The 19,896-nt window shown below is 39.9% G+C and overlaps 2 protein-coding genes across 5 annotated transcripts; both read right to left on the bottom strand.

Moving 5' to 3' along the window:
- Nucleotides 1–302: 302 nt before the first annotated feature.
- Nucleotides 303–9,992, bottom strand: LOC140282403 (uncharacterized). Of its 4 annotated transcripts, none has more exons than XM_072376993.1 (17): nt 9,822–9,992; nt 7,327–7,393; nt 7,056–7,186; nt 6,882–6,962; nt 6,725–6,787; nt 6,458–6,640; nt 6,066–6,242; nt 5,915–5,978; nt 5,713–5,803; nt 5,475–5,616; nt 4,473–4,577; nt 4,165–4,267; nt 3,812–4,046; nt 3,417–3,491; nt 3,207–3,309; nt 1,398–1,513; nt 303–1,184 (listed from the first exon to the last, which is right to left on the bottom strand). In XM_072376993.1, the coding sequence occupies exons 2-17, from the start codon at nt 7,376–7,378 to the stop codon at nt 1,112–1,114; spliced, it is 1,794 nt and encodes a 597-aa protein (XP_072233094.1). In that variant the 5' UTR covers nt 7,379–7,393; nt 9,822–9,992; the 3' UTR covers nt 303–1,111. The 4 variants fall into 4 exon arrangements, with proteins under 4 accessions (XP_072233094.1, XP_072233091.1, XP_072233093.1 ...); XM_072376990.1 differs by lacking the exon at nt 9,822–9,992 and adding an exon at nt 9,617–9,641; XM_072376992.1 differs by lacking the exon at nt 9,822–9,992 and adding an exon at nt 9,617–9,641 and having other exon boundaries at nt 7,068–7,186.
- Nucleotides 9,993–10,927: 935 nt separating this feature from the next.
- mfsd8 (major facilitator superfamily domain containing 8) lies at nt 10,928–17,576 on the bottom strand. The gene is made up of 12 exons (XM_072376395.1): nt 17,196–17,576; nt 16,896–16,978; nt 14,890–14,933; nt 14,315–14,555; nt 14,083–14,196; nt 13,822–13,966; nt 13,075–13,133; nt 12,575–12,683; nt 12,338–12,472; nt 12,148–12,251; nt 11,808–12,025; nt 10,928–11,697 (listed from the first exon to the last, which is right to left on the bottom strand). Exons 1-12 carry the CDS (start codon nt 17,249–17,251, stop codon nt 11,491–11,493), a joined length of 1,515 nt encoding a protein of 504 aa, XP_072232496.1. The 5' UTR covers nt 17,252–17,576; the 3' UTR covers nt 10,928–11,490.
- Nucleotides 17,577–19,896: the final 2,320 nt, after the last annotated feature.

The following is a 19,896-nucleotide window of genomic DNA, read 5'->3' as shown; positions in this document are numbered from 1 at the left end:
CACCTACAGGCTTGTATATTCACAATCCAGTGTACTTGTAGAAAAAGCAGATGGATTACAGAGCCTAAAGTCCCAGAACTACTGCTTTGAGTTAGTTGGTTATGCATTTATAGATGTATTTTTTAGAAATCCGCAATATATACAATATTTCAAATTCAAGCACCTAAACATGAGCCAGATGGCGGGCGATGGCCCAAATGACTGAATGTAAATAGATTGAAAATTTAGTGCAGATTTGTGGTAAATATACAAAAAAGTTAAAGCGATGTAGTTAAAGATTGTTTAAACAATGAGGCAGTGAATGCAGAATATTAAAGTTTTCTTTAATCCTCAGATATGGAACATATTACATGGTTAATGAGGGCATGTGGATAAAAAATATACCACCTCAGAAATCAGCCACTGATGACAAGAGCAGAATTTAAAAAGGCATTATTAAAATATTTCTGACAGCATTACGTGTAGATTTTAAATTGTACGCAGTTTTAAGAACCATCTGTGATGAAATAGGATCAAATTAACTTGTATTCCAAAGAGAGTCAAACACCCCTGAACACACTGAATGTAGAGGATTAAGAAGCAGGTCATTCGAATGATGTAATGATATGTAAATAACGGTCACGGAAACCTAAACCAGTAATATTAATGCGTCTTTTCTGGAAGATGAAAACCATAAAAACAATCCCTTCACTGTACTATTTTATCACAGCTGATACAATACTGGAAAGAGGTGACGAGTCCCAATACAGCAATACAACATAGTCCAATATATAAAGTGAACACGTACTTGGCATAACAATTTTCTCCTGTATTCTGACATTAAAAAATACTTTATCAACAGAAAACTAGTCCACTTAAGTATCTGTCGAGCTTTAGAAACCTTCAGGTTTTTGTTAACACTTGGAATCAAATACTTTCAATAAAACCTAAGTTTGAACTTTCGGTTAAAAGAAATACAGAAGATTGTACGTTTGGATCAACATGAGCTATAGTCTATAGTCCAACAACAGCATAGATATCATTGATTAGTTTGTATTGAACACCAAGTTATATTATTTTTAATTGAAGTCAACAATAAGACTAATGCAGCTTGAAGGCATCTGGTCTCCTGTCAGTAGTTGTCTCTGTGATCCGACACTGGTTTGTAAGGACGAAAAGGCCTTTGGCTTCCAGCTGCATTTTGCCTGTAGTCAGTGGGCGACATGTAAAATCCAACTCTCAGTCATGAGGAACACTTCAGTAAGCTAGAAATATAGACTCATCTGCAAGTCGGAGAGCCACACTAATATGACTGTTTTTAAATAATTAAACCAATAAACGAAAAGCTAATCCTTCCATCTTCCACCAGCAAAGGAAGCAAATAAACCTATTTCTATGTCTGAGGTAAAAGCACTAACCTGAGATTCTCATCCTGCAGGTCATCTGCTCTGAGGGCAGACCTGGAGATGCCCATGCCTGGAGGAATCCTGTCTGGGTACCGCACAGCAATTTTGTTGCCATTCAGGTCACAACCCTGTGAAGAACATCAGTTTACTGGAAGAGTAACAAAAAAAACGACTGACAGACAACCAGCAAGCTGATGTAGGAATCATTCTAATTACTACAATGGGTTGCAAAAGTATTTTTAATCCATTCTTCAAAGCAAAAGTGCTTCAAAGTTGGATGGGTTCTGCTGGTGTACGACAGATGTTGCACGTTATAACCGTTGGAAAGCTAAAGTCCCTGAGATTCGAATGACGCCATTTCAGGAGCCAACCATGACTGCAGACACAGTAAACACTTCAGTCAAACCCATCGCAAAGAAAAAAAATAAAAATGATGCAACTCACCTATTCCAAGAACAGATACAACTCAAACATAATGGTCCTTTAACGTTGGCAAGGGTGCAGTTAATGTTCTCCAGTAAAATAGTCCATAAAGACACAGTCTGCTGCTGCAAACCTTCAACATTTCTGTCAGACTCTACTAAAAATGGTTCAAGAACAGCTTTAAATTTACTTTGGGTATGTCTTTTTTTTTTTTTAGGTGAAAATTGCACTCGAGTGTTGTTTTAGCAGAATGCTTCGGCTCATTGTCCTGCTGTAAGGTGAACTGTCTCAAATCTGTGGAAGACTTAGACAGGTTTTCCTCAAGAATTTCCCTGCATTTAACTCCTCCATTTCGAGCTCAATTCTGCCCGGTACTCCAGTCCCTGCCGGTGCAAAACTTCCACACAGCATGATGCTCCCACCGCTGTGCTTGACTGTGTGGATGGTGTCCTTCAGGTGATGAGGTGTTGGGTTTACATCAGGCGTAGCATTTTATTCTCATCTAACTTCTTCTAATTATCTGTAAGCCACGGCTTTACTCTGATGAAACCCAGCTCTATGGCTTAAAGACTCACTGAGTCTTTGTGGACAGCCCTCAGCCGGCAGGTTTGTGGTGGTGCAACATTCTTTCCATTTTGTGTTGATGGACTTAATGGCGCTCAGAGGGATTATTAAAGTTTCATTTATCCATTTTCTTTTACCCCATTCTGCTTGTCCCTGACCTGTTTGAAGAGCTCTTTGGTCTTCATGGTGTTGCTTGCTTTTCAGAACAGGTGTTTATATACTGTGATCATGTGACACTTGCACACAGGTGGACCTTAGTGAACCATCTATATGAGTTCTGAGGGTACTTTGTAGCACCAGAACCTATTTAGGGTCTTACCCATAAGGAATATACATACATGTACGAACACTTTTGCAAGCCACTGTGGATCATTACTATACTTAATAGACTGTCCAATCTGTCAAATATCCCACGTGCACTGTGGCCGCTTTCACAGGCATGTCTGAATGAAGGGTGAGGAACATTATTCATGCTACATATCACATGTGTGAACAGGATTAAAGTCTCTCCAGAGGAGCACTATTGACTCATTTTACCCAGTTCGAGGTTGGAAAGTGTTCCAGATTAATGAGCATCTGTCTGGAAAGACAAACTACTTCATGATAGAATTTATCCTTAGAAAAGTCTAACTGGTTTAATCTCATGTTTTTCCAGTCACAGAACTCTGTACATAGGACTGACTTTATGTAGTACAAGAGAGGCAACCTGGCGAACCTGTAGCATTAAAACTGATAAAAGGACTGCCTCTCATGTACATAATCAGTATAATATAACTAAAGATAAACCCACAGTCCCTCAGTAAATCACTCAGTCCTAATTTAGATTGTACTTACATGGAAGCGCCTGATTGCTTCATCACAGTCCTCTTTTTTTGTAAAGTTGACAAAGGCACAACGTTTGTAATGCAGAACCTTCACACTATAGACGATCCCAACCCTGAAAGAGAGGAACAATAAAACCATAAAAATACCACAGCTTAGTCTTTACTTGGTGGATTTGTGTTCAGCTGAGCTGAAATTAACTTTGAAAATCAACATTCTTACTTGCCAAACAGGTCGGTGACTGCGGCATCAGTTACTGGGTTATTCAAGTTTCCCACCCAAACTGGAAACAACTCCCTAAAAGAAAAGAAAACGCCTTATTTACAAGGTTAAAAAGAAAATTAATTAACCTTTGTTAACATCATCTCAGATTCTCTGTAACTGAAACATTTACATATTTCCAGACAGTATTTGAAAAGGGCCACAGTTTTCTGAGCAGAATAGTAAAAAAATTTCATCAGAAATGTGCACTGATATGAGGTTTCTGCAGTCTGAAAGAGAAATCAAGTGAGTCTGACCCTCCAGATAATATTTACTACAACTTCTTCCTTTAATTTAAAATAAAACTAAAGACTTTCTAATGAATGACCCTGCAAAGTAAGCAAATAAATACTCACAGTGATGGTCTGTTATCACCGTAGTTCATCTTCATAAGAAAAGGCTTTGACTGACTCTGGACGTTGGCTATATTCTGGACTGAGCCTAAAGGTTTGTTCATAAGTGGTTTTTTGGGTGCATCGTGGGACTCAGAAAAACCAAAAAGTGCAGGGTTTGTATTGCCAGAGACGATCGGCGAGACTCCGGTGACATTGGCTACTTGAGCTGGCGGGACAGTGCCATTTAAAGCCGCTCCTAGAACACGAAGACCAGCTATTAGTTGGCATTTGACTTAAAACATATTCAAACTGTCGCTTCCAAGCAAATTGCCAAAAGCCAGCAGAATACAGCAGCTTCTGAACAGGACCCTCACCTGGCTGACGTTGGTGTAATTTAAATAGCACATTTTTGGCCGCGTTTACAGTCCCGTGAATAATTAAAGCATTGGAGCTTTCCTCCCATGTGAAATCATATTCCTGAGGGAAAAAACAGAATTTCAGGTTTACACTTATGAGTGTTCTGTCATCATGAACTCTGCAGTAATTCTAATCTGACAAGACATGACTTTTCTTGTGCGATACAAAAAAGATTAACGTTATAACGTTAGTTGCAGCACTATTTTTTACTCCCCTTTTCCCATTATGTGGCTGCGCAGCCACAGAAAATGTGACCGTTACACACCATTAGCTGAAATATCTGCACCCGCATGAGTTCCTGAGCAGCTTCTGCATATGAACTCTCAAGTTTGAGGACTTCCCTATAGGCCTGGGCAGCCTCTTCATACCTCTGAAACAGAAGGAGAAAACATTTTTTTCACCACCTACTGACTTTGAACTGAAATCTTTGCAGCCCCGAGTGTGTATTTTGTCATCTCTCAATAATAAATGTCACATTTTGTCCATCACATTTACACACAGACTCCGAAGCCTTCTCTTGCCATTACGTCTTAAGAACCGATTAGGTTTCCTGCCTTTGTCTGAAGCCTAATGGGAGTGGTTTGGCAGTTTGAAGCCACTGGTTCTCGTAAACTGGGGGCAGTTTTTCTTGTCAAACAGGCAGGGTGTCAAACTCTACATCTGAAAACAATGATTCCATAGCTCTTCTCCAATGGTAAAAACATTATCCTCACTCTGGGTGATGTGATGGACCCAGTGTTTACTTTTTGACCACAAAATCATCCTCAGAGCTCGATGGCTCTATTTTACTCTGATTGGGAATATCTGCAACAGATTAATAATAAAAATGCATCTGTGCAAACTCTCTGTGTGAGCAGTTTTTTTTTTTTTTCAGATCATGGATTAAAAAAAAAAAACAGCGAGATTCATCAAGTGTCTTGTTATTAATGTTTACTGCAACAGGTTGTCAATACATGTAAATAATGGCAGCAATCAGTTTAGCCAAAGGGAGCAAAGTCTGAGTAAGCTAACCTATAAATAAACTGCTCATGACAAAGGCATTTCTACAGGAATATTTACAACCACTGATTAACAATTCATCATATGACTCTAATCTTGGCTCATGAGCTCAGAATCACAGTTCAATATAAACAGAGGAGGCATGACTGACAGTAAAAGGTTAAAGAGATGTCTATATTTCCCAGAATACAACTCTCAAAGTGTTGATAACAGAGTTCAAGTGAGTCAGCGGCGCCTGATCTAGAAAAGTGGAGGGTAGACCATTTACCTTTAGACCTGCCAGAGCTTTGCCTTTCCTAAAAAGACCTTTAACCCAGCCTGGACATATGCCGAGAGACAACTCTGCGTCGGTCAGCGCTTTGTCGTATTCTTGCAACTTTTCAAAACAAAAGGAACGATTTCCAAACAGCCTGTGACAGAAAGAGAGTTTGAACACCACATGAAAGAAGTCAGTGGCTGTGTGAGCGCAGATCGGTAAAAATAAAGGGGAAGGGACATGCTCTTACTTAAATTCTGTTGGGTTGCATTTAATCGCATCTGTGAAATACTTCACAGCCATATTATAGTTGCCATCGCTGGCAAATTTATTTCCAATATCTAGAAAGCAAAAAGCAGGAACTCGAGTTAAAATTCAAGTCTCAGTGATAAAGATGACTTTAACGTAAATAAACTATGTGAACAGTGAATGTGCACACGGGGTAAACTTACTTGCAAGGTCAGTACTTATTTTTACATTATCTTCAAAGCTGAGGCTGCTGGGTGTGACAGAATCCTGTTTAAACAGGAACATATATGTTACACATCAATACTAATTTTTCATTTATTCAAAATCTACCTCGTATGCAGGACATCCGGCCACCTTCTGAGCCTCCTTTACAACGTCATGGTCTTCATTTGACTTGTTGGGAACATTTTTACGCCCTTCTTTGTCAGGGATCTTCTTTTTCTCCTTCCTATCAGCGCTGGACTTCTGCTCTAGTTTACGTCTGGCAATAAGAGCAGCTTTGCTCACAAAAGTACTCGTCATATCCAGTTCCTTGAGAAAAATTGATGGACGGACACGTTACTTTACACCGTAAATGGTACATTTACCAACTAGAGTCAATAGGACATCAAAATATTTCCTCCACACCAACAGGAATCATTTATCATGTTAGTTTAAAAAAAAAAAAAAACAATTCTGCATTATTATGAGCAACAACTGTCATTTATAAAAGAATAACTGCTTTATGTGGTTAGGAGCAGTGGTACCTCTGAGTCACTGGTGTCATTCTTGGTGTCGCCATCTTCTTCACTGGATTCTAGGTGATTGCTGTCGCTGTCTGTATCTTTAGCTGCAGCTGACAGTTTCACACTGGAATTGGTGCCGTCTCCTTTTTTATCGTTATCTGGTTTTCTCTCCTCCGATTTAGATCGTTGTGCATCATCTGTCCCCTGTAGAGCAAAGCACATAGACTCATCTGAGTAAGTGTGCAGCTCGTGGCACTCTTTTAAAGATATTAAGCATATTATCATCACCTCTTTATTTGTTTCAGGGTTTTGTTGTTTTTTCTTCTCCATTTCTTTCCTTTCCTTCTGTTTCTGTCCGACAAGAAGAAATGCAACGACGCTTCACAACCACAAGCTGCTATTCAGTCATTTCTGAAGAGCTCGTGCCCCAGAATGCAGCACCTACCTGTTTTTTCAGCCGCTTTTTCTCAGCTTTTTCTTTGTTTGTCTTCGCTTCTTGTAATAATCTGGCTTTTCTTTCAGTATCCTACAAGTGCAAAACAAACATCCCACAAATTCACATAGCTTCTTATCAACATGAAATATTTGACTTCAACAAGAAAAGGAGAAGTAAACTTACACTCTCCTTTACCTGAACTTTTCCAAAGGGTGGGCAGGAAGAGTCACGAGCTGATGTATAATAATGCTGAGGAGCCTGATAATCAGAGCTGGATGACCTCATATGGTTCCCTCTTAATCCTTCATTGTTACCTGAGTATCGATGGAAACCGTTATGACTGTGTGTCCAACTCTCATAATCATCAACAGCTAGTTTTTTGTTTTTTTACACATTTTAACACAAGCATCGAGACAAATACCTGTGACTGTTGTAATATGCGATATCTCCTTACCAAGTAGGCTGCATTGAATGATCCTTTGCATATAAGGATGGCTCTCAAACATTCCCACAAATCTTTGCTAAACAGGAGAGAGAAAAAGGTGTGAATGACAGTCCCAAATTGTTGCTTAAAACCATCAGATTAGCTTACCATCTTCAGTCTTGAAACTCTTCCACAGTCGACCTACATTCAAGTTCCAGTAAAGACTGACACAATGAATAAAAAAAAGGAGCAAGATATCTGGTATGTTCCCAAGGCTGTCTGAAGTCCTTGAGCTGCAGTGAGATTATAGAGACTGAAGCAGCATATCTTTGTTTCACTTTCCTTTAGCCAGAACAAACTGAGTCACTGAATCCACTTCAGCAGATAAGTTTCGTTCTTTTCACAGGCACATAAACACTAATCTTAAGGTTTCATCCAATTTGGAGAATATTTCCACATTCAACTAATTACATCCTCTCAAAAGTAGCCTGTAACAGATATAATCAGCTACCCACAGGATGCCAACATTAGCTAATGTTGACTGGGGTGGGGGTTGAGGGTTTTACACAAATTTAGCCTTTCAGTTAGTTACAGTCGAGGCGATCTTATCTTGTTAATGTACTGAAAATTAACACGGAAACCACAAACACCTGTGTTAGAATGTGGCAGCTGGAAAAAGGCAGCACTGATGCAGTTAAAGCAACGATTGCAAAACCCAGTGTCAACTGTCATTTTATGCTGTTTCACATCAATTCTGGGGAAACAGACTGAAAGAAAAAAATATTTTGTGGATTCCTCACTTTAGTAAATACAGCAACACTTCAATTTAAATGTACATCTCTTAAAGTTACTGGACTGCTCCGTCTGACTGATTGATCTTCATTTATGACGTTAGATTATCAACAATGAATCATCAGTTTAGACCCAGCTCGTCGGAATTACTTCACAGATAGTTTTATACGCATTTATATATGTATAAAACTAATGTATTGATCCCTCAGGAGGTTCCCTCTGGGAAATTAAGGCTACAGCAGCGGTGCAGCACCATATAAACAATATATATAAGAGGAGACATCGGACTGTGAATACACATTTCTTTAAAACATATGTGGTTGATTCATCAGAATCTGGAGAGATCTTCAGAGCCCCAAAGTCTGTGCGATCTCTCCCTCACTGTGGGTGCTTCTCCCGTTAGGTAGGGTAAAACCTTCCCATGAAGATGTTGCGTGTCCCAGTCAACAGGCAAATAGCCAGAATATAATGTATCTGGTAGGCTTCCCCTGGGCGCACTAACTGAGGAATGGGTTTTTCTCAAAATGTTTATGTTTGACTATGTGCATCTCTTATCTGGGACACTGTCCCTAACCAACTCTCCCTGACATTCTTTCGAACACCTGTTAAGTATCAGACACAACACATACATATCACAAACTTTTAAAAGGTGCTGTATACACGCAGCGGAGCATAAAGTACAGATTTCCCTCTTAAGAATAGAAGTATGTGTAGAACTAAAATACTCAGTAAATGTGCCTTCCACCAGTTTACTTCCAACGGGACATGATTTCTCCGATGCGTGCTCAGAGCACAAAATTCCCATTAATAAACACAACCGGCCGTGCGACTTTAGGAAATCATGATGTGCAACAATCGTCTAAAATTGCAAGCACGATACACCCTGTGATACATACACTCCACTCCTGCACCCACCTGAGCCTGCGGGTTAGATGTAGAGCACACAAGACCAGAACTCCCTCTTAGTATAAAGCAGCCTTCATCAATACACATGCGCTTGTCCCACATCAAATCAAAATGTCCATGCGATGTTGATATTATTGTCCTTGACAATAAGGTGAAAACGTTCATTTACATTGAGCAGCCTTCATAAACAAACTCGGGTCAAATAGAGAACGTGGTGCGCCTGACATGTATTTGTTTACAGGCAACTTTGAATCTAGATGCACCAAGCTGTAAACACTCCGACGACGACTGTGGTGTCAGTAACACGTCAGTAAATGCAAACAAATTTCAGCGTTTTGCACATCGTCTCAAGTGCAAAGCTGTTCGGCTTTATGAGAAACAGCTGCGCGCATAAAACGCTCCTGAAGCCGGACACAAACAGGACGTCAGTGCGTGCACGGTTTTAAATCATTCCAGTAAGCGGAGTTTAGTCGGATGAGTACAACATTAGCTTTTCTTACGTGATGCATGACAGCTGCTGGTCGGTTTTGAGATGGTTGACAACGTTGACAGCAGTGCAGTGTCCGTATTAGCTACAAACGTATGTGAGCTTTTACTAACTAAAACATCAGAGATTACTTACGATCATACGGATGCCCGTTAACTCTGGAAAATAAAAAGGGAAGCCAACAGTGTAAACCCCATTTGTTTGAGTGTTAAGTAAAAGGGGTTAGGGAGTGATTCATCACCATTCAGCAATAACAATAACCAGAACGAGTGAGCTAGCTAGTTAGTTAGCCAGAGTAAATACGAACTTTTTAATAACGACAAAATAACAATTTTCTTACCTGTCTCGTCTTTAAATCCCTGCATGTTTAGTAATACACGCCAAGTCTCGACGTCTTATACTGTTAGACTAAACTTAATAATACCACATGCTGCATTTATTATACTGACTTTAGCAGCTGTTTACTTGAACTGCGTTCGCGTTTCCGCGCGCTCTCAACTACTCACAACTCTACGTAAGCAGGAAGGGGAGTAAACGCATGCGCAATGTGGCCCTACCCCTTGAATATTTACCCATTGATGCCCACTGCTGGTCATTGTAAATAACAATAAAATACCTCATTGTAAATCCACAACTATTCAGCTTTTATCTTCTCCTTAACAGCAAATACTGAACATTTTTTGCACCTATCAGCTGTCAATTTAAAGTTCATATAGGGTGTTTTTATGCGTAAACTCTAAGTGTGAAAATAAGAAACACAATTACATAAAATGTCATTCTCATTTCTTTGCACAAAAGTAACACAAACTATATTCAAACTACATTTCTGGCCTTTCAAAAATATTCACTAACCTATCTTTATCTGTTCATGATCAACTGTCTTTAAAGCAACAACTAGGTGTATTGTCTTCCCTCGTACAAAATCTGAAAGGACCCACACTTTTTTGGTGGATTCAAGTCAAGTCAAAAGTGGGACCAGTCATCTTTCCTGGTTTCCAGGCTGTGGATTACTGGAATGCATGTGATGGACCTGTCCTTCATAAAGATTACAGCCCTATTTGATCTTTCCCCACTTCTTGACAAAGTATTGTCTGTTTAGAGAGCTGCATGAAGTTTAGGAGTTGATTTTCAGTCCATGTTTAACCCCTAAAGTTCCAGCTAGCTCATCCTTATAGATAACAGCCTATACTTGTGGTCCTCCTCCATGCTACTGACACCGGAGTTTCAGTGGTGCCATTTAACTGTTAAGTGATCCTGAAAAAGGTCCAGCCATCAGCACCACAATGTTGATGCTTCAGCTTCTGAATCTAATCTGAATTTTCTTTCTCCTTCTTCCATTCTTGATATCTTGAAACAATGATCAATTTATAGATTGCAGTTCTGGAACATGGTGGCACAAAATGGATCGATAAAGGATCAATTAAATCATGTTGAACACAATTAAAGTTTTTCACATAAAAATTGAATGCATCATTTAGTTTATTAAATCTGTACACACACCCAGAAGTCACTTTCTGAGTCATTTAAGGATCATAATATCCCATAGTTTTAAACAACTACAGGTGAAGCCATTATCAGAAATAGGAAACGTTTTACCAGTAATTTTCCTTCATAGTCAAGGGAACATTTAACTGGAATCGTTCACTTTGAAAAAAAAGAAAAAAAAAATCTAAATGGAAACATTTCTTAAACGACCAAAATCATGACACACAAATATCTGCGTTTTTCTTTGAAATGAGTCACACGCTTGCTTTCACACCAGCTTATTACTGTATTATAAACCATAAGTGCAGCTCCTTTCACCCCCTCTGTGCATCTGACTGGGGTCAGATAATGAGAAATAACCTGGCCATATCTCTTTATTACCAAATTTAAAGGTTAAACCCTGAGATACAAACTTTTAAAAGGATAATCAGTAACCACGTTTAAAATAAGAAAGAGAAACAAAAGGCTGTCATTTTAGCCAAGTGTTTGGCCAAATGTACCTTTAGTTCCCACAATGTGAACCGTTATGCTACAATCCTTCCATGGCGAATGGAAAAGGCGATGAGCCTGTGGTAGGTTGAGATGAGGAGGATCACAGCTCCTACCACCATGCTACAGATGAGACTGAAGGCCCAGCGAGGTCCAAGGATGGTGTAGACGTGGGAGACAAAGACAGGGCCCAGTGTCCGTGCCCCGCTCCCTGAGGCTGTCAACCAGCCCATGTACACGCCCTGAGGAAATCAGTGGAAGACGCATCGTTATAGAAGCTCTTTTGAGCACAGAAATGTAAAAGTGGTTCAGACCAGCCTGATCTGTTATTTCTTACAAATCATACACTTACCTGAGGTTTAGGCCCAAGGATTTTGGAATACAGTGTGTAGGACATGACATTGCAGGCTGGGTATCCCACCCCAATAAGGACGTCAGATGAGAGATACTGTGCAAGGTGAATAGCGGGGATATACTGACACCAGGTCTGTTCATAAGGGCAACCCGTGGGCTCCAAAGTGCCGTTGGTGGCTGCAGACATCTGACTGAGCATTGAGTTGTTTTTCAGATCTGCATGTTGATATGAAAAGAAAGACCGTGACCACAAATGCAAAAGAAATATTCAGGTTATAACAATTAAACACAGATCAACAGGTGAGCTGAACACTCTCTGCAATCAAATCAACCAATACCTGCCCACTGGATTTTAGGGTAATGATTTCCCCACGGAAGCAGAATGATGAAGCCACAGAATACAATAGAAAAGCCTGCAAGCAACACTGGACGATCCCCAAACCTGGAAAAAAATTAAGTCTTCTTGATAAACCAAATTCAGAAAAGCTGAAATATGTTTTAAATCCACAACATTACGAGGTACGCCACCTTTGAGCGGCTACTTTCACAGCCACAAACACCAGGATTGACTCAAATCCAATGCCGCACATAATAATGCCGTTGTATAGCACAGCTTCTCTCCTTGTCCAGGCAAACATGTCCATTGACAAGGGGGTGGAAATTCTGAAGGAAAACATTCGGTTAGAACTTTAGACGTGGAGGCAGAGGATGAGTCTGTTATTTTCTGACTCGACTGCTGTAGTTTGTGTTGGAGGAAATACCCACGTTTCAAACACAGCAAAGATAAACATGACGATGAAGAACAAGATGTTGGAAGTCAGCACAGCCATCTGATCGATGCTTTCTCCGCTTTCTTCGATGATATCGACTCTATCTGCGCCAAAGAGGAGAACAGGATTAACAACAGAAGCAAAAAGAAATCACATTTATCATACATCTCATCTATCAGTGCCATAACAATATCTACACTCATCCACACTGCAGTTACTTCCTGAAAAACAGGTGCCGCTGCTAAGAGAAATTAACCACTGCAGTGCTGGAATCTCAAATTTAATTCCAACTACTCCAGCAATGTTGCTCCACAAGTTCTTGGTCATCAAAATGATCCGAAACCCTCAGCCTGCTGATCTCAGACAGTTAAATATTTAGGCTCAAACAGTGATGAGACAGTGTCCACGTTTCTTGTTGCTCTTCCTTGTAGTTTACCTTTAGAGCGTGACCCCCAGTGAAATGTTGTCCTGACCAGAAAGTATGGCCGTACAAACCTTCAGAGGTGTAGTTGATAGCTCGGATGTGCCTCCCATCTTCATCCACATGATGTTCTCTGATGACAGAAAAAGACAAGAGGGTAAAGGACAAGTTTGCAACTCCTTAAATAGCTGATTGGGTGCTCATCTGAACAATGAAACAGGTTGTTTAGCTGCTGTGGAGGAAAAAGAGGAAATTTAGGAGGAAAAATAAACCAATTAAGAAGCGATACTGAGGCAACAGATTACCACAAAATAAGAGAGACACTGAAAGCACACTCAAAAGAGATCTTTTACATCCTGAGAACAATGACTGTCTCGTTTAGTTTTCCATATGTGCCCCATTAGAGACCCATTTTATTAGTAAAGAAAACATGACTGATCATTTTTATCATCTGCTTGTTTTTATTCATTCGTCTTCTATTCAAAAGTGTTGTGGATTTATGATTTAACCCAACTATACTTAATACTAATCCAGTTAACCATGTCTGTGTTTTCATCAGACAATCTGATCCATTTGCAAAATTTGCTGTTACTAAATCAGCTCGACTGCAGCTCTCTGACAGACAGAATGATAAAACTAACCATCCACTAAAGCAGAATTAAGAAATTCAAGACACTGCATGTGCCGACAAAAGTGTAGCAAAGTTCATTGATCTCTAACTGGCTCACTGGAGCATGCGGTGAAGTAATCTCAATTTGCTGTGCTCAAATTTCGAAATCCACAGAAGCCCGAGGAGACACATCGAGTCTTTGTGCACTCACTTTAATACCAAGAAAACAAGCAGGATGTTGATGAGTCCCAACGCTGCAGCCAGTAAAGCTGGTGTCGTGTACATGTTGAGCTGCAGCTCTATGAAGTTCACCGTCACACCTTGCTCACCGATGAACAACAGACACGCCTGCAGAGCTGATGAGTGCGTGAAAAGACACGAAAATGTTCAAAATTAAATCCACCGTGTTGTTTTTCATGCTCGTCATTACACTCAGAGGACTCTGTGTTCTGGTTAGGATTGCATAGTGTACCTGGACCCAGGATGAAACCCAGCGCCTGACAGGCACTCATGTTTGCCATGGCACCGGTCCTCTCCTTCAGTGATGTAGCCCCAGCGACATACGATCTCACCACGGCAACATTACCTGTCATGAAATCATCCAAGAATTTAAATTTAAAAGCCATTTAAACTTATAAACAGTCAATTATTAACCGATGGTGTAAAACTTAGAAACAGAGTATATTCAGGCTTTCAAAAATCACCTGCTCCAAAGCCCACGAAGACTCTGGACATGAGCACGTGGTACTTGTTATTGGTCTTGGGCAGGTATGCATAGGCATAGTAGATGTTAGCAGACAGGTTGATGAAAATGGAGCACACAAGTGGCTCCCTGCGTGGCCGGTGATTAGACCACAAGCCAAAAATAGGAGAGGCCACCATCTGTCCCAGACTGTAGGCTGCTACCATCCATCCCAGGAAGCTGGCATCAGCACTACTGTCGATCTTGAGGAAACACAGCGGGTACAAGCATGAGCATGTTTTACAGAAGATCCCATCGTTAACTAGAAACTTGTCTGACTCGCCGTGCAGCTGCAACCTTGATCAACATGCAGAACATCTGCAATTTAAGTTTTAACAAAAATGCAAATGAGGCCCCAGACTTCCACTTATACCAAAGTTTAAGTTTACGGGTACTTCTCACACACAGCAGTAATTCTGCAAATCCAAAATCAAATCCCAAAATATTCCTTTTACTCTCTGTTTGCCCTTCCAAGGTTGCTTTTAAACAGTACTTTATTTGAATAATTATACTCCGAGAAAGGCAAGGGATGCATACCTTTTGCAAATAGGGCCATAGTGATGTGATGACTATGGTGAAACCTGAAAGGACACAGAGAGCTTAGATTAAACACACCCTGTCAAAGATCCTGTAAAGATTTTAAGTTAAAAAAACTACTGGAAGTGATTCAGTCTCTCTTTAAAAAAGCTGCAGGATTGAGGCCGATTTAATGAATCATCCAGTTAACAAAGTGGATTCAGTCTCATTGGTCTCCTCTTAAACACGAATAACTTCTTTGATACAAATAACCACTTCTTCACCTTATCTTCTATAAATTCTCCACATGCCTGAAAAGCAGCTCCTCTTAGGTGTGGGAATCTCTAGGCACATCATGATTTGATTCAGTTACTATTCAGATGTCTGCAAAGTCACAATAAAATGCGATTATTGATGCATCTTGATGTAACTTTTCACAGTCGAGAACCTCACTTTTTCCCCTCACTATGTGACCACTTTGTATGATTTCTGATTAATTTACTTCCAAAAGACATCAGCTTATTCTGAGTTGCTAATGAAACATAATACAAATCTAACCAACATTCTCCTGTATAAATCATATTGAGAAACTACCTGCATCATCTGTGATGAAGCGTGCAGTTACAGAGAGGTAAGATACTGTGGTAATGTCGCACACAACACATGTTACAGGTATCCCTCCTTCTTTTCTAAGTGGTTTAAGCCTTGTTGTAGAGCAGGGATGTCAAACTCCGGTCCTTGAGGGCCGCTGTCATGCAGGTTTTAGATGTTTCCCTGCTTCAACGCACCTGATTCAGATTAAATGAATCTCTTCAAAAGATTGTTACATTCTGCACAAACCAGCTAATGAGGCGTTGATCTCAATCAGGTGTGTTGGAGCAGGGAAATATCTAAAACCTGCAGGACAACGGCCCTTGAGGACCGGAGTTTGACATCCCTGTTGTAGAGTGTGGGGATCACGATGTCAACAAAATATCTTCAAGGTGGTTCGCTGTATCTCAGCTCCAAAATGTGCAGCATAGCACAAAAAGTCCTGGTTCTGAGACTAAATGCAGACTTAAAACCTTGGCAATAAAAGGCGCGACAGACTTAGTACTCTGCTTCGCCCTTCCAAGATGAGAGCTCACTCAATGCTCCTCTGGTTCATCCTACCCCAGGGGGAGATGTATAATGCCGTTTCTAATGTTCGTCATGTTTCCAAAGTATTTTACCCCGACTTCATGCGTCCCAGAGTGCTTCCAAATGCCAGCTTTTTATGGAAAGGGTGCCTGTCAGATTTCTTAATGAGTCATCTCATGCATGCTACAGAATGTCCAGATACTTCCTTCTTCAATTAATACATAGAAAACTGATTCTGGACATTTGTGAATCGATTCAGAAGCATGGAAGGGTTCATATGCCCTCCATACCTCATGCTGGGCTCCTCTACTGGCATCAGGGACATTTGCTCTTTCCTGTTGGTTCCACCATTTATCACAATTATTTTATTTCTTAATTATATGCAAGTGCATTTCCCTCTACTCTCTCCTGACCACATCCTTTTCCTGACCACATCCTTCTCCGACCACATCCTTCTCTGACCACATTAACATTGTTTTTACTTCAACTTTCAAATATGATGATTGAAATTGAGTTATTCCTGGCTTTGCGTCTTAACTGTATATCCTCTTCTACAATTTGTTGTTGTTCCCCATTGCCACACAAACATTGTAGAGACATCATAATGATCTAACAGGACTTCTATTTGTTCTGTTTGCATTGACTTACACGTTCAAAGCTTTTCTGTGCTTTACTTCTCATCAGAAAATCCTCTGAGACTCCTTCAGTGAGTTGGACTTTCTTTATGTTTAATTTTACTCATCCGCTGGCAAACAGACGGATTACTCTTATTACACTGTCCACATCAATCAAGTCGTTGGAGTAGACTGTTGTTGCAGCACAAACAATAGGAAATAATGGGCAAAATAGCACCGTGGTGTAGTAGTCGAGGTCTGTCTGACAGGGCCATAAGTCATGAATGTCCTCACCTACACTGCTGAGGAACATGGTGAAGTACATGACTCGGATGGACCTCCACCGGCTTCTGTAGTCCTCATCCTGGGAGCCGTCACTACTCACAGATATCAACAGTGAATAAAGGTTGTGGATATAGTTTGATAAACATGACAGGCGGGCATACAAGTTAATTGATGTGACACAACATTTAAAAACGCAACACATGGAGGAACAACCGGTGCCTCCACAAACAGTAAACTGTGCATTTTCACAACTCCCAGTACGGAAAACCTACCCTAATTTGTCAAGTAGCTCCTGAACTTTGCACTTACCTGCTTGTATCATCCCGAAGCAACGGTGTGGTATCGTCAGAGTCAAGATGGGACATTTTAACTGAGAAAATAACCGAGGGGAAAGTTATGACGCTGCCCAGTCGCTAAGTCGCCATGTAGCCGAGGGTCAGTGAACTACACCGTCAACGCTCACTGCCAGTCTTCCGTACAGCCCTGGGAAGCTAGCTATAGTATCAGCTAACGTTAACGAATCAAAATAACATTTCAGAAACCCCAAATGTTCGTTAGCTTGACTTATCAAGCTCAAAATATTAAACAGAGTAGTTTCCAACCAATGCTGAAGTGAATAAAAAGTGGTACGCGACACAAAACTTACAAAATTGGACTATGATACCAGAGACACCCCTGCACTCGATCCCTATCAAGGCAAATTATAGTAAAATCTAATATCCGGTTGAGTCTTCCAAAATAAAATATACGAGAGAGAAAAAAGTTTCCACATTTTTAACTCATTCTTTTCACAATTGATCGTCCGCTTCACACTTAAGTTGGCAGTACAATTAAGTCTAATTATATAAAAACTGAATAATTTAAAGATTTTTTTGCATTAATTTTCATACCACCATAAACTATTATCTCTTATTTTGAAGCCGTAATTGTATGGCATCCGGGGCCATTACCGTGTTAACCGTTTACCTTTACGCAGCGCTCTCACGTGAGGACTTAAAAACATAAACACTCTTGTCCCGCGAAAATCTGTGTTAAAAGACATATCTCTAAGATATTTGATTTCGTTCCCACATCATTTAAAGAGATCGCTCTGATATCGAGCCATGCCTTAAAAACAAAAACACTATTTGGTATATTTATTTAATCAATCACATTTATTGAAACGCTCTGAGGCACAATCAAACATCTTTATTTTCTATTCATTTATTTAATGCTATAACAAGAAGAGGAACATTTACCATCCTGAGGTAGCCCAAGCCAGTTGTCAGGTGAATTACCTAAACAAATGAAAGGGAAAGAAAATTTATTAAATAAGAAAATTCTAGAAAAGACTACCCTTAGCAAAAAGTAGTATACTTGAAGTTAATTTTATCAAGTATGCTTGAGTATAGCAAGTTCTCTGTTGGGTGGCTGTAGCTCAGGAGGAAGAGCAGTTGCACCAATCGGAAGGTCGGTGGTTTGACTCTGGCTTCCCCGGGCTACATGTCAAAGCGTCCTTGGGCAAGACACTGAACCCCATGTTGCCTCCCGATGTATCCATCGGGGTATGAATGTGTGTATGAATGATTAGAATGCACGTAGTTATGTGTAGTATACTTAAGATGTGCTGTATGAGTGTGTGTGAATGTGGCATGTAGTGTTAGAAGCCAGTTAGACTAGAAAAGTGCTATACAAGTACAAGTCCATTTACCAAGTATACTACGGACCATGTATTTTGTAGTGTACTAGAAAGTATACTAATTTGATACTTCTTTGGACTAAATTGGAACATGTTTAAGTTTATAAAAGTATACTTTTAAGTATACAACAAGTACACTTATCTATATGCTACTAGTATACTATGTATACTTTTATTAACTTAGAATCACTAAAACAATACTATTCTTTGTTGTTTACTTTATAACATTTTAAAATTTACCATATAGTGTATTTACAAATGCCTGCTTAAAATCATTAAAGATGTCCATTTCAAAAACAAAGAGCCTGTATGAAATCAAGTCCTTCTTTGCTGAGTCAGCGACTTGACCTTATTCTGTACTTGGATCAAGTTAAACTAAGTATTAGTACTTTGTATAGTATACATATAAGTAAAAGTATATTAAAGTACAAGTATACGCTTTAGTGTTAAATTATAAGAGTAAGTCTTAGTATTAATGTGCTTAGTCGTAGACTTTTCTTTATACTTTTCAGTACAAGCCAAGTACTAAACTATACTTTTCTTCAGTATATAAAATATAGTATATAAAAAGTAAACTTAAAGTATACTGCCTGAGTTTTAACATAAAATAAGTATACTCGTAGTACACTTGAAGTACACAGCTTTAGAATAGTGGTTGCCAAACTGTTCAGATTCGGACCCAAATAATAAGAGACGTCCGACACCCTTTATCGGTTGTTGGCGTAAACAAAACGTGGTTAATAAGGCCATTAAAACAAGAACAAGAGTAGGCTACAATATTGAAAGCCCAGCTTGCTTTTCCATACAGAATTCATATATGCTATATGTATATATGTAGGTTTACACATATATAACTTCTTTTGCTGCAGGCGGACTTCACGTGTATGCTCATCTTCATTATTCGCGGGGAAATTAAATCTGCGTCATCCACCAACCGAGTCATGTTCATCCAGTTCAAAAGACGCTGTAAATGATATGGATCGCCCCCCCCCCCCCCCCCCCCCCCCCCCCCCACCACCACCACCACCACGTTGCACACATAGCGCCTTTCTTTGGAATGCGAAAGTGAAAGTATAGTCCTTCCTAACGAATGAGCCTAAACACACCGCCGACCATTTTTCGAAGTCTGTAACGAATTTTCTCCGGTTGCACCTTGGATAGCTTCAGATTAGTATTTCTGAGTTTGTCCCGCATCTTTATTCATATCGTTAGTGAGGATACCTCGCTGCGAAAGGCGGATAAATCAATCTGGAATTACAAGGACGCGATGGGTAGGCCGAGATTTATTCAGCAAACAAAAAATCATGTTCATAAATGGTTTAATATTTCTTA

The sequence above is a fragment of the Leuresthes tenuis genome, unplaced genomic scaffold (assembly GCF_036924035.1).
Source record: "Leuresthes tenuis unplaced genomic scaffold, fLeuTen1.0.hap1 SCAF_22, whole genome shotgun sequence".
Taxonomy (NCBI): domain Eukaryota; kingdom Metazoa; phylum Chordata; class Actinopteri; order Atheriniformes; family Atherinopsidae; genus Leuresthes; species Leuresthes tenuis.
The sequence above is the reverse complement of the archived record's forward strand: the minus strand, read 5'-3'. Positions and strand labels throughout refer to the sequence as shown.